This window comes from Dryobates pubescens, chromosome 15 (assembly GCF_014839835.1).
Source record: "Dryobates pubescens isolate bDryPub1 chromosome 15, bDryPub1.pri, whole genome shotgun sequence".
NCBI lineage: Eukaryota > Metazoa > Chordata > Aves > Piciformes > Picidae > Dryobates > Dryobates pubescens.
The window spans coordinates 22,695,086-22,707,743 of NC_071626.1; the positions used below are offsets into that span (position 1 = coordinate 22,695,086).

At 43.7% G+C, this 12,658-nt stretch overlaps 1 protein-coding gene across 1 annotated transcript in view; it reads left to right on the forward strand.

Moving 5' to 3' along the window:
• Positions 1–542: 542 nt before the first annotated feature.
• SLC15A5 (solute carrier family 15 member 5) overlaps positions 543–12,658 on the forward strand; it is a 50,247-nt gene continuing 38,131 nt past the window's right edge. Inside the window, exons 1-3 of the mRNA XM_009902810.2 lie at positions 543–912; positions 4,335–4,557; positions 9,891–10,060. Of these exons, the coding sequence (XP_009901112.1) occupies positions 543–912; positions 4,335–4,557; positions 9,891–10,060 (763 nt within the window). The remainder of the gene's footprint in view (positions 913–4,334; positions 4,558–9,890; positions 10,061–12,658) is intronic.

The window sequence follows — 12,658 nt, forward strand, 5'->3', positions numbered from 1 at the left end:
GAATCCTATTTCTCCCTTGTTGCCTAATTAAAGTATCAGATTATTTTCCTAATTAAAGTATCAGATTATTTTAACTAAATTATTTTCTTGATCTATTATTTGACTTCTGCTGAAAATGTTAACTTTTGTGTATATTTAAACCTTTCTCTTTAAGACACAGATGGAGTTGCACATGCAGTAGTAGAGTCACGTAATATTTTAGGTAATATATTTCTGGGGCAAACTCCTGTTTGCCCCAAATGGACTAATTAAATGAACTGATTGAGTTCCTTAGTGGTGCTAAATTCAGAAGCTGAAATGGCAATACAGCCCTTTGATATTTTTCAAGATTTTTTTTTTTGTCTTACCTTATTTTTTTTTAATCCTCTTTGATCCTATCTGTAATGTCACAAAAGTGACAGGTGCCCTGAGAAATTGTAGTAGTGAAGTGTGGAATTCAAAGTGAAAGTCTTAACAGTTTGCTAATTGCAGAGGAGGAGAACACAAGTGTACCTGTAACTTAAGCTGCTCTACTCAGCAGTACTCCAAAAAAAAAGTCAAGCATGCCTGATGTGGACAGAAGAGATATGCAAGCGAAGCAGCTTCTGAACCACATGGCTGACAAGGAGCAAGGACTGTTACCAGGGAGAAACAAGCGCACTGGAAACGTGTCTCAGTCTGAGAAGAAGCTGCGAGAGGCTATTTGTGTGCTGCTGGTGGAGCTGTGTGAGAGATTCACCTTTTTTGGCATCGTCTGCAACATGATCCTCTTCTGCACTGTCAAGCTTGGATATCGAAACTACCAGGCAGCTATTGTCAATATGTGCTTTGTGGGCACCTCCATGCTGACACCAGTATTGGTTGGCTGGCTTGCTGAATGCCTTGTTGGGAGGATCAAGCTTGTGTGCATCTGCATGTTTCTTCACATCCTGGGTAGGTTCACCCTGGTCACTACTCCCTGGTTTAGTAATTCTGTTGTAGAAATGCCTTGCTGGGCATTGTATTTGAGATCTAACAGCTTTCCTGGTCCTTCCCTTGTGAGGAGAGGCTGAGAGATCTGGGGCTGCTTAGTCTTGAGAAGAGAAGGCTGAGAGGGGATGTGATTGATGTCTACCAATACCTGAGGGGTGGGTGTCAAGTGGAGGGGGACAAGCTCTTTTCAGTGGTGTTCAATAATGAGACAAGGACCAATGGATACAAACATGAATGTACAAGATTTCACCTCAAAGTGGGGAGAAACTTCTTTAAAGTGAGGATGATGGACCACTGGAGCAGGCTGCCATGGGAGACTGTGGAGTCCCCTCTGGAGACTCTCAAAAACCTCCTGGATGCATTTCTGTGCAATCTACCCTGGGTGATCCTGCTTTTGGCAGGGGGGTTGGGCTTGGTAATCTCTGGAAGTCCCTTCTAACCTGTAACATTCTGTGTTTCTCTTGCCTACCTTCTCTAACAGCTGTTAGTTTCTCCTCTACACTGCATTATTTTTGTGAGGCAGTGCCAGAACAAGACTAAGAAGCATTTGCCTGTGTATATTGTGGTTAGTTGATGCTGAAACTTGACTTCTAAAGTGGCTTAGCTACTCAGAATACAGATGGATGCTCAGCTCTTAAATTTAGTCCTTTTAAAAGCATCTAATGTTACTAGTGTGTGGTGCAAATGTGAGGCTTTAGATAGAAAGATAGTTTGAGAGAGTTTGGAAAGTTCTTCACAGAAAGAGAGATTGCCCATTGGAATGGGCTGCCCAGGGAGGTGGTGGAGTCACCGTCCCTGGAAGTGTTTAGAGTAAGACTGGATGAGTCACTTGGTGCCATGGTTTAGTTGTTTAGCTGGTGTTGGGTGATAGGTTGGACTCGGGGATCTGGAACGTCTTTTCCAACCTGGTTAATTCTGAGTTTCCCAGTGGTTGGTAGTAAGACATTACTGTATGTGAAGGTGTATGACTTGTATTTAGACAAGAGGGAGAGAGTTATTTAAGCACATACCAGTATAAACAAACCTTGCCTTAAGTAGAGAGGCTTCATTCTAATACATGTATTGAGAGCTTGCTTTTTATTAGGACATTCTGAATCTTCCCTGTATGTTATTCTGGAGGGCTTTCCCATAAAAGCACAATTCAACCCAGGCATGATGTTCTATGGCATCTCACAGCTGGTAATTATTTTGCCAGCCTAAAACTAAGCTGATAGTTACCTTTTACTTGGCCCAGTTGTTGAGCACAGGCAGGTCTGATTTCTGCAATAGACAACTGTGGCTTTATTTAGACATGCAACAAAGTAAGGAAAACATTCCTGAGATGTTCTTGAGCTGATTGCAAAACCATTGCACAAGCAGCCTGGAAAAATGATTGCTATTACACTCCATTGTTTCCCCCTTGGGCTTCTGGTTTGTCCTTGCAATGACTATCTTAAAGTGTAAGACTGGTAACACAAATAGAACTTGGTGGTTTGGGGTATTGGTTTAACCAGAACTTTTGGGGTTTAGGAGATCATAGTATCATAGAATCAGTCAGGGTTGGAAGGAACCACAAGGATTATCTAGTTCTAACTTCCCTGCCATGGGCAGGGATACCCCACAATAGATCAGGCTGGCCTCATCCAGCCTGGGCTTAAACGCCTCCAGGGACGGTGCCCCAACCACCACCTTGGGCAATCCATTCCAGGGCTTCACCACTCTCATGGTGAAGGACTTTCTCCCCACCTCCAGCTTCATTCCATTCCCCCTAGTCCTGTCACTGCCTGAGATCCTTAGCAGTCCTTCCCCAGCCTTCTTGTAGGCCCCCTTCAGATACTGGAAGGCCACAATTAGGTCATCAGGGAGCCTTCTCTTCTCCAGACTGAACAGCCCCAACTCCTTCAGTCTGTCCTCATAGGAGAGGTGCTCCAGCCCTCTGATCATCCTCGTGGCCCTTCTCTGGACAGAGCCACAAGGATGATCAGAGGGCTGGAGCACAGATCATTAAACATTCCTGACATGCTAGGATTTGATGCACAATTGTTCTTAGTCATGGCTGATGTTGGTGTTGTTGATACTTCAATTATGTTTTGAACTCAGTCTCCAGTTGCATTTTGGAGAATCTATAGCAAATTAAATCTGAGAGACTTGCCTTGCATACTGCAGGTGCTAAATGCAATTTAGGGCAGTGCTGTACATCAAGTTTCTGAAAATCATCTATTTTCCTTGAAGCTAAAGAAAAAAAAAGGGGGGGGGGGGAAATTTCCACAAAACTTTTTGGAATGTATTTGTTAACTTATGATTCCCATTACAGCTCTGGGGTTTCCAGAAGATTCAAAATAGGCTACACTCCACAATGGGGTTGGGGGTTTTTTTTGGTTGATAAGTGGTTCTTCAGGTGATGTTAAATGTTTTAACTGGTACACTCTGGCAAATGGAGAGCTACTACTCTCAATAAGCAGGCAATGGAGAAAGGCCAGTGAGAGGAGCTACGTTTCCAGAGTGAGCTCTATAGTTGATGGAAGAACATGAATTCTTATAAGCACTTCAGGAAGGCTTCTTTCTCAGAGGCCCTTAGTGGTGTTGTCTTAATATATATGGATTTAGTCAGGTTGGAAGAGACCTTTGAGATGGAGTCCAACTTATCATCCAACACCATCTAATCAACTAAACCATGGCACCAAGCACCCCATCCAGTTGCTTCCTAAACACCTGCAGTGATGGTGACTCCACCACCTCCCTGGGCAGCACATTCCAATGGCCAATTACTCTTTCTATGAAGAACTTTTACCTAACATCTAGCCTAAACCTCCCCTGGCACAGCTTGAGACTGTGTCCTCTTGTTCTGGTGCTGGGTGCCTGGGAGAAGAGACCAGCCCCCACCTGGCTACAACCTCCCTTCAGGTGGTTGTAGACAGCAAGAAGGTCTCCCTTGAGCCTCCTCTTCTCCAGGCTAAGCAACCCCAGCTCCCTCAGCCTCTCCTCATAGGGCTGTGCTCCAAACCCCTCCCCAGCTTTGTTGTCCTTCTCTGGACACTTTCCAGCAACTCAACATCTTTCCCAAACTGAGGAGCCCAGAACTGGACACAGGTCTCAAGGTGTGGCCTAACCAGTGCTGAGTACAGGGTCAGAGTGACCTCCCTGCTCCTGCTGGCCACACTGTTCCTGATCCAGGCCAGGATGCCATTGGCCTTCTTGGCCACCTGGGCACACTGCTGCCTATATTGGCATGCAGAAAGACTCTGCCTGTCTACAAAATTAAGACTCCCCCCCTCTCTCTTTGCCTTCCTCTCTCATGTATCTGTGATTTTTGATCTGTCTTTTCAACATAACTGCTTTGAAATGTCTTATTCATCAGTCCAATGTTGATCCATTACCCATAACAATTTTCTTTCCAATTCCAGGCACAGCACTACTGCCTGTTGTGGCTTTCCCCTTTGAAGATGTTTACTTTGACAGACGTCATATTCTTCACACATTAACCAAAAGGGAGCAGAAACTAGTATTCTATTTTGCACTACTCACAGCTAGTCTGGGAATAGGAGGCATAAGAGCTATAGTTTGCCCACTAAGTGCCTACCACCTTGAGGACTGCAGACCAAAGGAACTTCTTTCTTTTTTCAACTGGTTGGTAACTTCACGTCAACTAAATATCTGGTGGGGATGAGAGAGAATTGCCTTGAAATTCACTCCTGACTTGCAAGGCAGATTCTACAAATGTTTAATGCTGGGGGGTTGGAGGTTTTTTGTTTTATTGTGGTGGGTGGTTTCTTTTTAACTGCAAAACATTTAAGTTTTGAAAGACTTTACTATAATTTCTGTTAAAACCTTTCCCTTTTTTTTTTTGTTCTTCTTTTCCTTTTGTTAGGACTGGTAAGTGATCACCTGTTTTGTCCTCCTAGAGAAATCTTCAGTTAGGATTAGGGTGAACTGATTTGCTCAAATGCTCCAAGACTTGAGAATCTAATTGCTGTTAGAAGAGCATATTTCATATGGTTTTCTACCTTTAACGTGGCTCTCCCTTTGGGATATTTTTCTGTTACTCCTTAACTAACAACGGCAAACTTCAGTTCTATGTTAGAATTTACATTGGAGCAATTCTTTTTTAGCAGTAGAGCCTGGTGATTTGCTGCAACTAAGGATTGCTAGTAGTCTCTACCTGCTAAGGTCAGTGGTAGGGGTGTACAGAATCGTTTCAGATCTGTTGCTGAGAAGTTTGGACATAAACCACTTGACATTTGTGTTACAGTTGGAGTATTTTACACTTTTTAAGAAAACTGAGGGAAATTTGCTTCTATAATGGTTATTACATTGTATTTAAATTTTTTATATATCTATACATTAACCCAGTGTGTCAGAGAGGTCATTTCTGATGACACGTTTGCCTTGATTTACCACATCTGTAGCACTATACAGTGTGCTATAGATATCATCTGCACGTCCTGGAAAAACTGTGGAGTGAGGATCGAAGTAGTTGCAATTCCTGCTTCAAGGCAAGGGACGTGATGATCTTGAAGGTCTCTTCCAACCTGGTTTATTCTATGTATTCTATGTAAATAAGTCCTGAACTGCCCCTTTTTCACACAGAATCACACAGAAACATTCAGGTTGGAACAGACCCTCAGGGTCACCAAGTCCAACAAAGAACCCTACTCTACAAGGTTCACCCCTAAACCATAGCCCCAAGCACCACATCCAGATGACCTTTAAACACATCCAGGGTTGGTGTCTCAGCCACCTCCCTGGGTGGCACATTCCAATGCCTGACCACTCTTTCCGTGAAAATATTCTTCCTAAGGTCCAGTCTACACCTACCCAGTTGCAGCTTGAGCCATTCCCTCTTATCCTATCACTAATTACCTGTGAGAAGAGAACAGCAGCAGCCTCTCCACAAACTCTTTTCAGGTAGTTGTAGAGAGCAATGAGGTCTCCCCTCAGCCTCCTCTTTTTCAGACTAACCATCCCCTGCTCCTTCAGTCACTCTCCATAAGAATTATTCTCCAGACCCTTCCCCAGCTTTGTTGCCCTCCTCTTCCCTGGCTCCAGCACCTCCACATCTCTCTTGTATTGAGGTGCCCCAAACTGGACACAATACTCAAGGTGTGGCCTCCCCAGAGCTGAGCTCTCCTTTCCTTATACATGCACAGTTACTAAAATAAAAACTGAGCACATTAGCATATTGACAATGAAATGCTGAAGAATCAATGAAGATCTTGGTGAATCACATCTCCTCTCTTTTGGAGATGGCTTTCTTGGCCGTTCTTTTTTTCCCTCCAATTATGTTAATATCAAAGAGTTTCGAATGAAATCCAAACTTGAGTGAATAAGGCAGGTTTACCAAAGGTGGATGGAACTGTTTAGTTTCTTAGGGCAGCTTCTGCCTCCTTGACCTGCCCAGAGGAGAGAAGATTAAAAAAAAAATAATAATAATTTTTGAAAATCCTTCCCTTTTTGCTCTATTCTGAGTTTTAATCCTTAATTAGCAACATCATTTTGATTAAATAAGACTCTGGGGGATTAAGACTGGAGAGCAATCGGTCGTTCTGAAAGATAGCTCTGGAGAATTTATTGTACTGTGGTCTTAGCCATTCAGAATTGTGTTTAATCAAAGTGACATTTCTCAGTGTTGATTACAAAAGGAGATAAAATATGAATAAAAAGGTCCTTGGGGGAATTCAAATGGGTCAGCTCTTGGAACTTTGGAACTATCAAGAAAGGCATATGTGCAGTTTAAAAAAAGTAATAATTTTGCAGCAGCATCCAAGGAGAGACTGAGTGCAATCTAAGATGTAAAAAATGGGGCATTCATTCTTAGCATTCTTAATCTCATTAGCTTCCCAGAATATAATCACTTTTTTTTCCGTAGCAGGCTGTTTTCTCTTGGTATTTGCCACAGGAATGAATGTTAAAATAAGGTAGAGTGAGATGGCTGCATATTCTTGGTGAGTTGGAGAATGTAGTTGTAGACAAATTCTATTTAAACAATCTCAATTATTGGGTTCAAGGTTGGATTAAAAGCCCTTGTAATTACCTGTTGTCTAACTCAATCCATGAGGAAGATTGGCTTGTGTATTTATGGCATAGCTCTAAACTCTGGTGTGAACTATGGCTCTGACCTTTTAAATAGAATCACAGAATTGTCAGAGTTGGATGGGACCTCAAGGATCATCCAGTTCCAATCCCCCTGCCATGGATAGGGATACCTCACACTACATCAGGTTGCCCACAGCCACATCCAGCCTGGCCTTAAAAACCTCCAGCAATGAGGCTTCTACCACCTCCCTGGGCAGCCTGTACCAGTGTCTCACCACCCACATGGGGAAGTTCTTCCTAACATCCAACCTGAATCTACCCATTTGTATTTTTGTTCCACTCCCCCTAGTCCTGTCATTACCTGACACCCTAAAAAGTCCCTCCCCAGCTTTCTTGTAGGCCCCCTTAAGAGATACCAACACTAGGTGCAAAAGGTGCTTGGATTCTGCTGAACTGTTTCCCTAAAGGCTTCTAGTATTCTAATGTTAAGGTGATGGACTCATACTGGTTTTGCAGCAGGAAAAGTGAATTGTGTCTATGGGAGCAGAGAATGTGAGCAAAGGGCACAATCCAGACTAGGGGTGAGAGCTATCAGTGTTGTGATCTACTGTAATAAGATGCAAAGAACATGGGACCTGCAGCATTTATCTTGTTCTCTCTCTTCTTCTCAAATTTTCTTTCCATATACTCCTGATCAGTTTCTATTATTACCCTGGATAAAAATTTACTTTGCCATCTAAAAATGTTTTTCTGCTCCTTTGGGTGGTTGTTTTCATCCCCCTTGTCTTTCCAGAGAACTCCATAACATGCCGTTACATTTCTGTATAATGTTATAAGAAGATGATTAAGCTGTTACAGGCATGTCACAGCAGCATTTAGGTTTGCATCTGGACACATTCCTGAAATGAACCTCCTGAGCTGGCATTTGGCTCTCATTGTGAGGAGACCTCGGAGGGTCAAAGCTCCAAGAAGGAGATGTTGCCTACGGAGTTTGACGTGATACTTGGTTTGATGTATTTAACTAATTCACAGAATCACAGAATTTCAGGGGCTGGAAGGGACCTCAAAAGATCACCCAGTCCAACTTCCCTGCCAGAGCAGGATCACCAAGAGTAGATCACAAAGGAATGCTTCCAGCTGGGTTTTGAATATCTCCAGAGAGGGAGACTCCACAACCCCCCTGGGCAGCCTGGTCCAGTGCTCTGTCACCCTCACAAGGAAAAAAATTTTCCTCATGTTTCCATGGAACTTCTTATGCCTCAACTTCCACCCACTGCCCCTAGTGCTGCCATTGGGCATCACCCAGCAGAGCCTGGCTCCAGCCTCTCAGGACTCACCTTTACACATTTATAAACCTTGATGAGGTCAGCTCTCAGTCTCCTCTAAGCTAGAGAGTCCTCAGCACTGACTTTACCCTGGTGGTATATCAGAGTACCCTTTTCCCACTTGCCACAGGTTCTGTGAAGCAAGCTGTGTGAGAATGTTCCCCTGCCTACTGCTGCACAGGCCTGGGGTCACCTCCCATCCCTTAGCAGGGTGAGAAAAAGCTGAATTTTAGAACTCATCATCTCGTCTGTTAGGCAGGAGTCAGAATCCAAGGGGAAAAGTGTGATGACAGTGTACTGCTAACTCTGCCAGGTGTAAACTCAATTGCTAGGATAAAGAAAATAAATACTTATGCTTTTGCATCCTCTCAGGGAAATCCATTATTTTGGCATACCTTATTTTTGTGGGTTGTTTTTGGCTATCCTTATGATTCTTTAACACATGTTTATTGTGCTATTGTTGGGAGTTCCAAACTGTGGATAGCCTATCACTACTGATGTGCCATCTGCTTCCAAGAGTGTGTGATTTCCATCTGAATATCTTCTGTGCACAGGAGGGGCTCAGCACCTACTTGGGATGCACTTCTACTGCCAAAAGCTCTCTCAGAGTGTGTTATGTTGGGGATCTCCTCAGCGTGATATTTCCAGAAGCCAACAAAAATTTGGGATGAACCTTGCAGCTAATGGAAAAGGCATCCTTTCCTCGGTTCAAGGAAGATGTTGAGTTGCTTGAACATGTCCAGAGAAGGGCAACAAGGCTGGTGAGGGGTTTAGAGCTCAGCCCTGAGAGGAGCGTCTGAGGGAGCTGGGGTTGCTTAGCCTGAAGAAGAGGAGGCTCAAGGGAGACCTTCTTGCTGTCTACAACCACCTGAAGGGAGGTTGTAGCCCAGTGGGAGTTGGTCTCTGCTCCCAGGCAACCAGCACCAGAACAAGAGGACACAGTCTCAAGCTGTGCCAGGGGAGGTTTAGGCTGAATGTTAGGAAGAAGTTCTTCACAGAAAAAGTGATTGGCCATTGGAATGTGCTGCCCAGGGACGTGGTGGAGTCACCATCACTAGAGGTGTTTAGGAGGAGACTGGATGAGGCACTTGGTGCCATGGTTTAGTTGATCCGATGGTGTTGGGTGATAGATTGGACTTGATGATCTCGAAGGTCTTTTCCAACCTGGTTAATTCTGTATTCTGTATGATTCTATGAAAAACCAAATTCTATTATTTCTTGAGCAAGGGATGGTAGCATGAAGACATTTCTCTCTTAAGCTTCAAGTATGTGATTTGGTGATATTGCATAGACAAAACTTATGGTATCTGATATTAAATGTGCAAATGGTAAATGTTGCTGTAATGAATTAGTCTGATCCACAAGAATATTTCCAGTACTAGAGTGATAATTTATTTGACTCACTGCCTTAGTACAGTTACTTTAATCATACACTTCTTGGAGCTGAAACATCCAAGTCTTATTTAGTGTTCATTGCTGTGCCAATGTGTGCTGTATTGATGCTGTCCATGCTTACACTATGCCTTTTATGTTTTAATCTTCTTTACAGGCCTTATATTATTCAACTTCTCCACTTTTCTCTTTCTTGTCTGTGTTTGCCAGGTTTTATTGGCTGGTTAACTTAAATTCAGCAGTTGTCTTTGTCAGCATCTCTTACATCCAGCAGTCTGTGGCCAGGAACCTTGGTATTCTTATCCCCTTTGTGTCCATGCTGATGGCAATGATCACAATTCACATGGTGCGGGATGAAATGATTTACAGACCTAAAACAGGTAAGAGGAAACTGTATCTTAGGAACCATCTTTAGGGATTATTTTCACAGAAAAGATCCACCTGCATAACTAAACAAGTTTTTTCTGCAACACTGCTCTGGTTGGTTGGAGATGACTTGGAGTGTAGCTCTACAGCATCTGTGTGCAAGAGCTGACATCCATCCTCTGTAATGACAGACCTGGCTGGAGACTCTGGATAGGTTGAAAAGGTAGAATGCAGTCTTATGGTAAACTTATGTACATTTTCTGTCTTCTCAAGGCATGGAAACAGGAGGAAGAATTTTTTTCTCTGTGAGGGTGACAGAACACTGGAACAGGCTGCCCAGGGGGGTTGTGGAGTCTTCCTCTCTGGAGATACTCAAGACCTGCCTGGATGAGTTCCTGTGTGATCAAGTATAGGTGACTCTGCTCTGACAGGAGGATTGGACTGGATGATCTCTCGAGGTCCCTTCCAGCCCCTAACATTCAGTGATTCTGTGATGTGTCAAAGCCTTTGCCTGTGCAGAAAGAAGTGTAGTATGCTTGCTGCTGGTGGGCTGTATTTTGTCATGTCTGGTTCAACCTATGCCCAGTGTGTTTTGGTCAGTTGAAGCAGAGTTTGTGCCTATGCTAAGGCACTAAGCACATCTGTGTTTTCTCCTTTAACTGTGCACCCTTGCTTCATGTGAGCTTGTACCTTGGCAGGCAAGCAGTGTGGTTAGCCAGCTAAACAGGAATGCACACTAGTAGCAAAGTGGGTTTATAATTGCCTTCATCGCTCTGGCCAGACTGATCTAGTGTGAGGTGTCCCTGCCCATGGCAGTGGGGTTGGAACTAGATGATCCTTGTGGTCCCTTCCAACCCTGACTGATACTATGATTCTATGATCTCATGCTTATTGTTATTTCGCTGTGCTTGCTTATGTAACATTTTTATGTGGATTTACACCTTTGAAAATAATTAGAAATACTGAAAGGCTCTAAATAATTCCTGGCCAGGCTATGCAGATATTTTTAAAACTGAAGAAGTCCTTATGCTTCTGTGGCCTCACCACTTAGTACCTGAGCTCTACAAAAGCCTCTGCTGGCTGCTACCCCTCTCCATTGCCCAAGCACAGAAATGTGAGTGACTTGCATAAGGCTATAAATGCTCAAACCTTGCTTTTCTCTTTCCAATAGAACCTATAAACTGCAAGAAACGTCAGTGTTTTTGTTATAATCAAAACAGAAATGTATTAGCAGTGAGGGAATGAATACATGAACCAAGTGCCTGGGAATATTATAGTGAAGATGTCACTAGAAAGGTTTATTCAAAACAAATTCTTCCCCATGAGGGTGGTGAGAGACTGAAACAGGTTGCCCAGGGAGGTGGTAGAAGCCTCATCCCTGGAGGTTTTTATGGCCAGGCTGGATGTGGCTCTGAGCAACCTGATGTAGTGTGAGGTGTCCCTGCCCACAGCAGGGTGGTTGGAACTGGATGATCCTTGAGGTCTCTTCCAACACTAACAATTCTATGATTCTATGAAACAGAGCCAAAGAAATGCATCCCCTCTGAGGTGACCCAGAACCCTCATTCTAAAATGCAGCTACTTTGAATTAGCTGGCTTCTTCAGGAAGAGAATGGTCCTTGTCTGACTCTCTGGAGCTTACTACAGGTTTTACAACCAGAGAAGGTTAAAAAAAATAATAATTCTTTATTATCCACCCCTGAACTGTACTATCATTAGGAATAGTGTGGCCAGCAGGAGCAGGGAAGTCATTGTGCCCCTGTACTCTGCGTTGGTTATGCCACACCTTGAGTCCTGTATCAAGGTCTGGGCCCCTCAGTTCAAGAAGGACATTGAGACACTTGAACATGTCCAGAGAAGAGCAACAAGGCTGGGGAGAGGCCTTGAGCACAGCCCTGTGAGGAGAGGCTGAGGGAGCTGGGATTGTTTAGCCTGGAGAAGAGGAGGCTCAGGGGAGATCTCATTGCTCTCTACAACTACCTGAAGGGAGGTTGTAGCCAGGAGGGGGCTGGTCTCTTCTCCCAGGTAACCAGCACCAGAACAAGAGGACACAGTCTCAAGCTGCACCAGGGGCTTTAGGCTGGAGGTGAGGAGAAAGTTCTTCACAGAAAGTGTAATTGGCCATTGGAATGTGCTGCCCAGGGAGGTGGTGAAGTCACCGTCCCTGGAGGTGTTCAAGAGGGGATTGGACGTGGCACTTGGTGCCATGGTCTGGTCATGAGGTCTGAGGTGACAGGCTGGACTCGATGATCTTTGAGGTCTCTTCCAACCTTAGTGATACTGTGATACTGTGATCTAACCAGGTGAATTCTACTAAGTGGAATAACATAAATGTGGAGATTACTTCTATTTTGGCCATCAACCAAAGTAGTAGAATTTTGTTAGTTGTTATTAATTTAATCAAGTGTTCCCTCTGAGCATTGTTTCCTTCCTCATGTGTTTTCCCAAGTCTTTGCAGAATGCCAATCACTTCACCAAAATCTGCAAAAGTTTGTGTCTCCTCCAGTCAAAATACAAGATAATGTACTTTGTGTCATCTGATGAGATGATGAAATTGGAAATGCTTTGCAACTGTAATTCAAATCTAAAAGTGACCTTAAATGATTTTTATA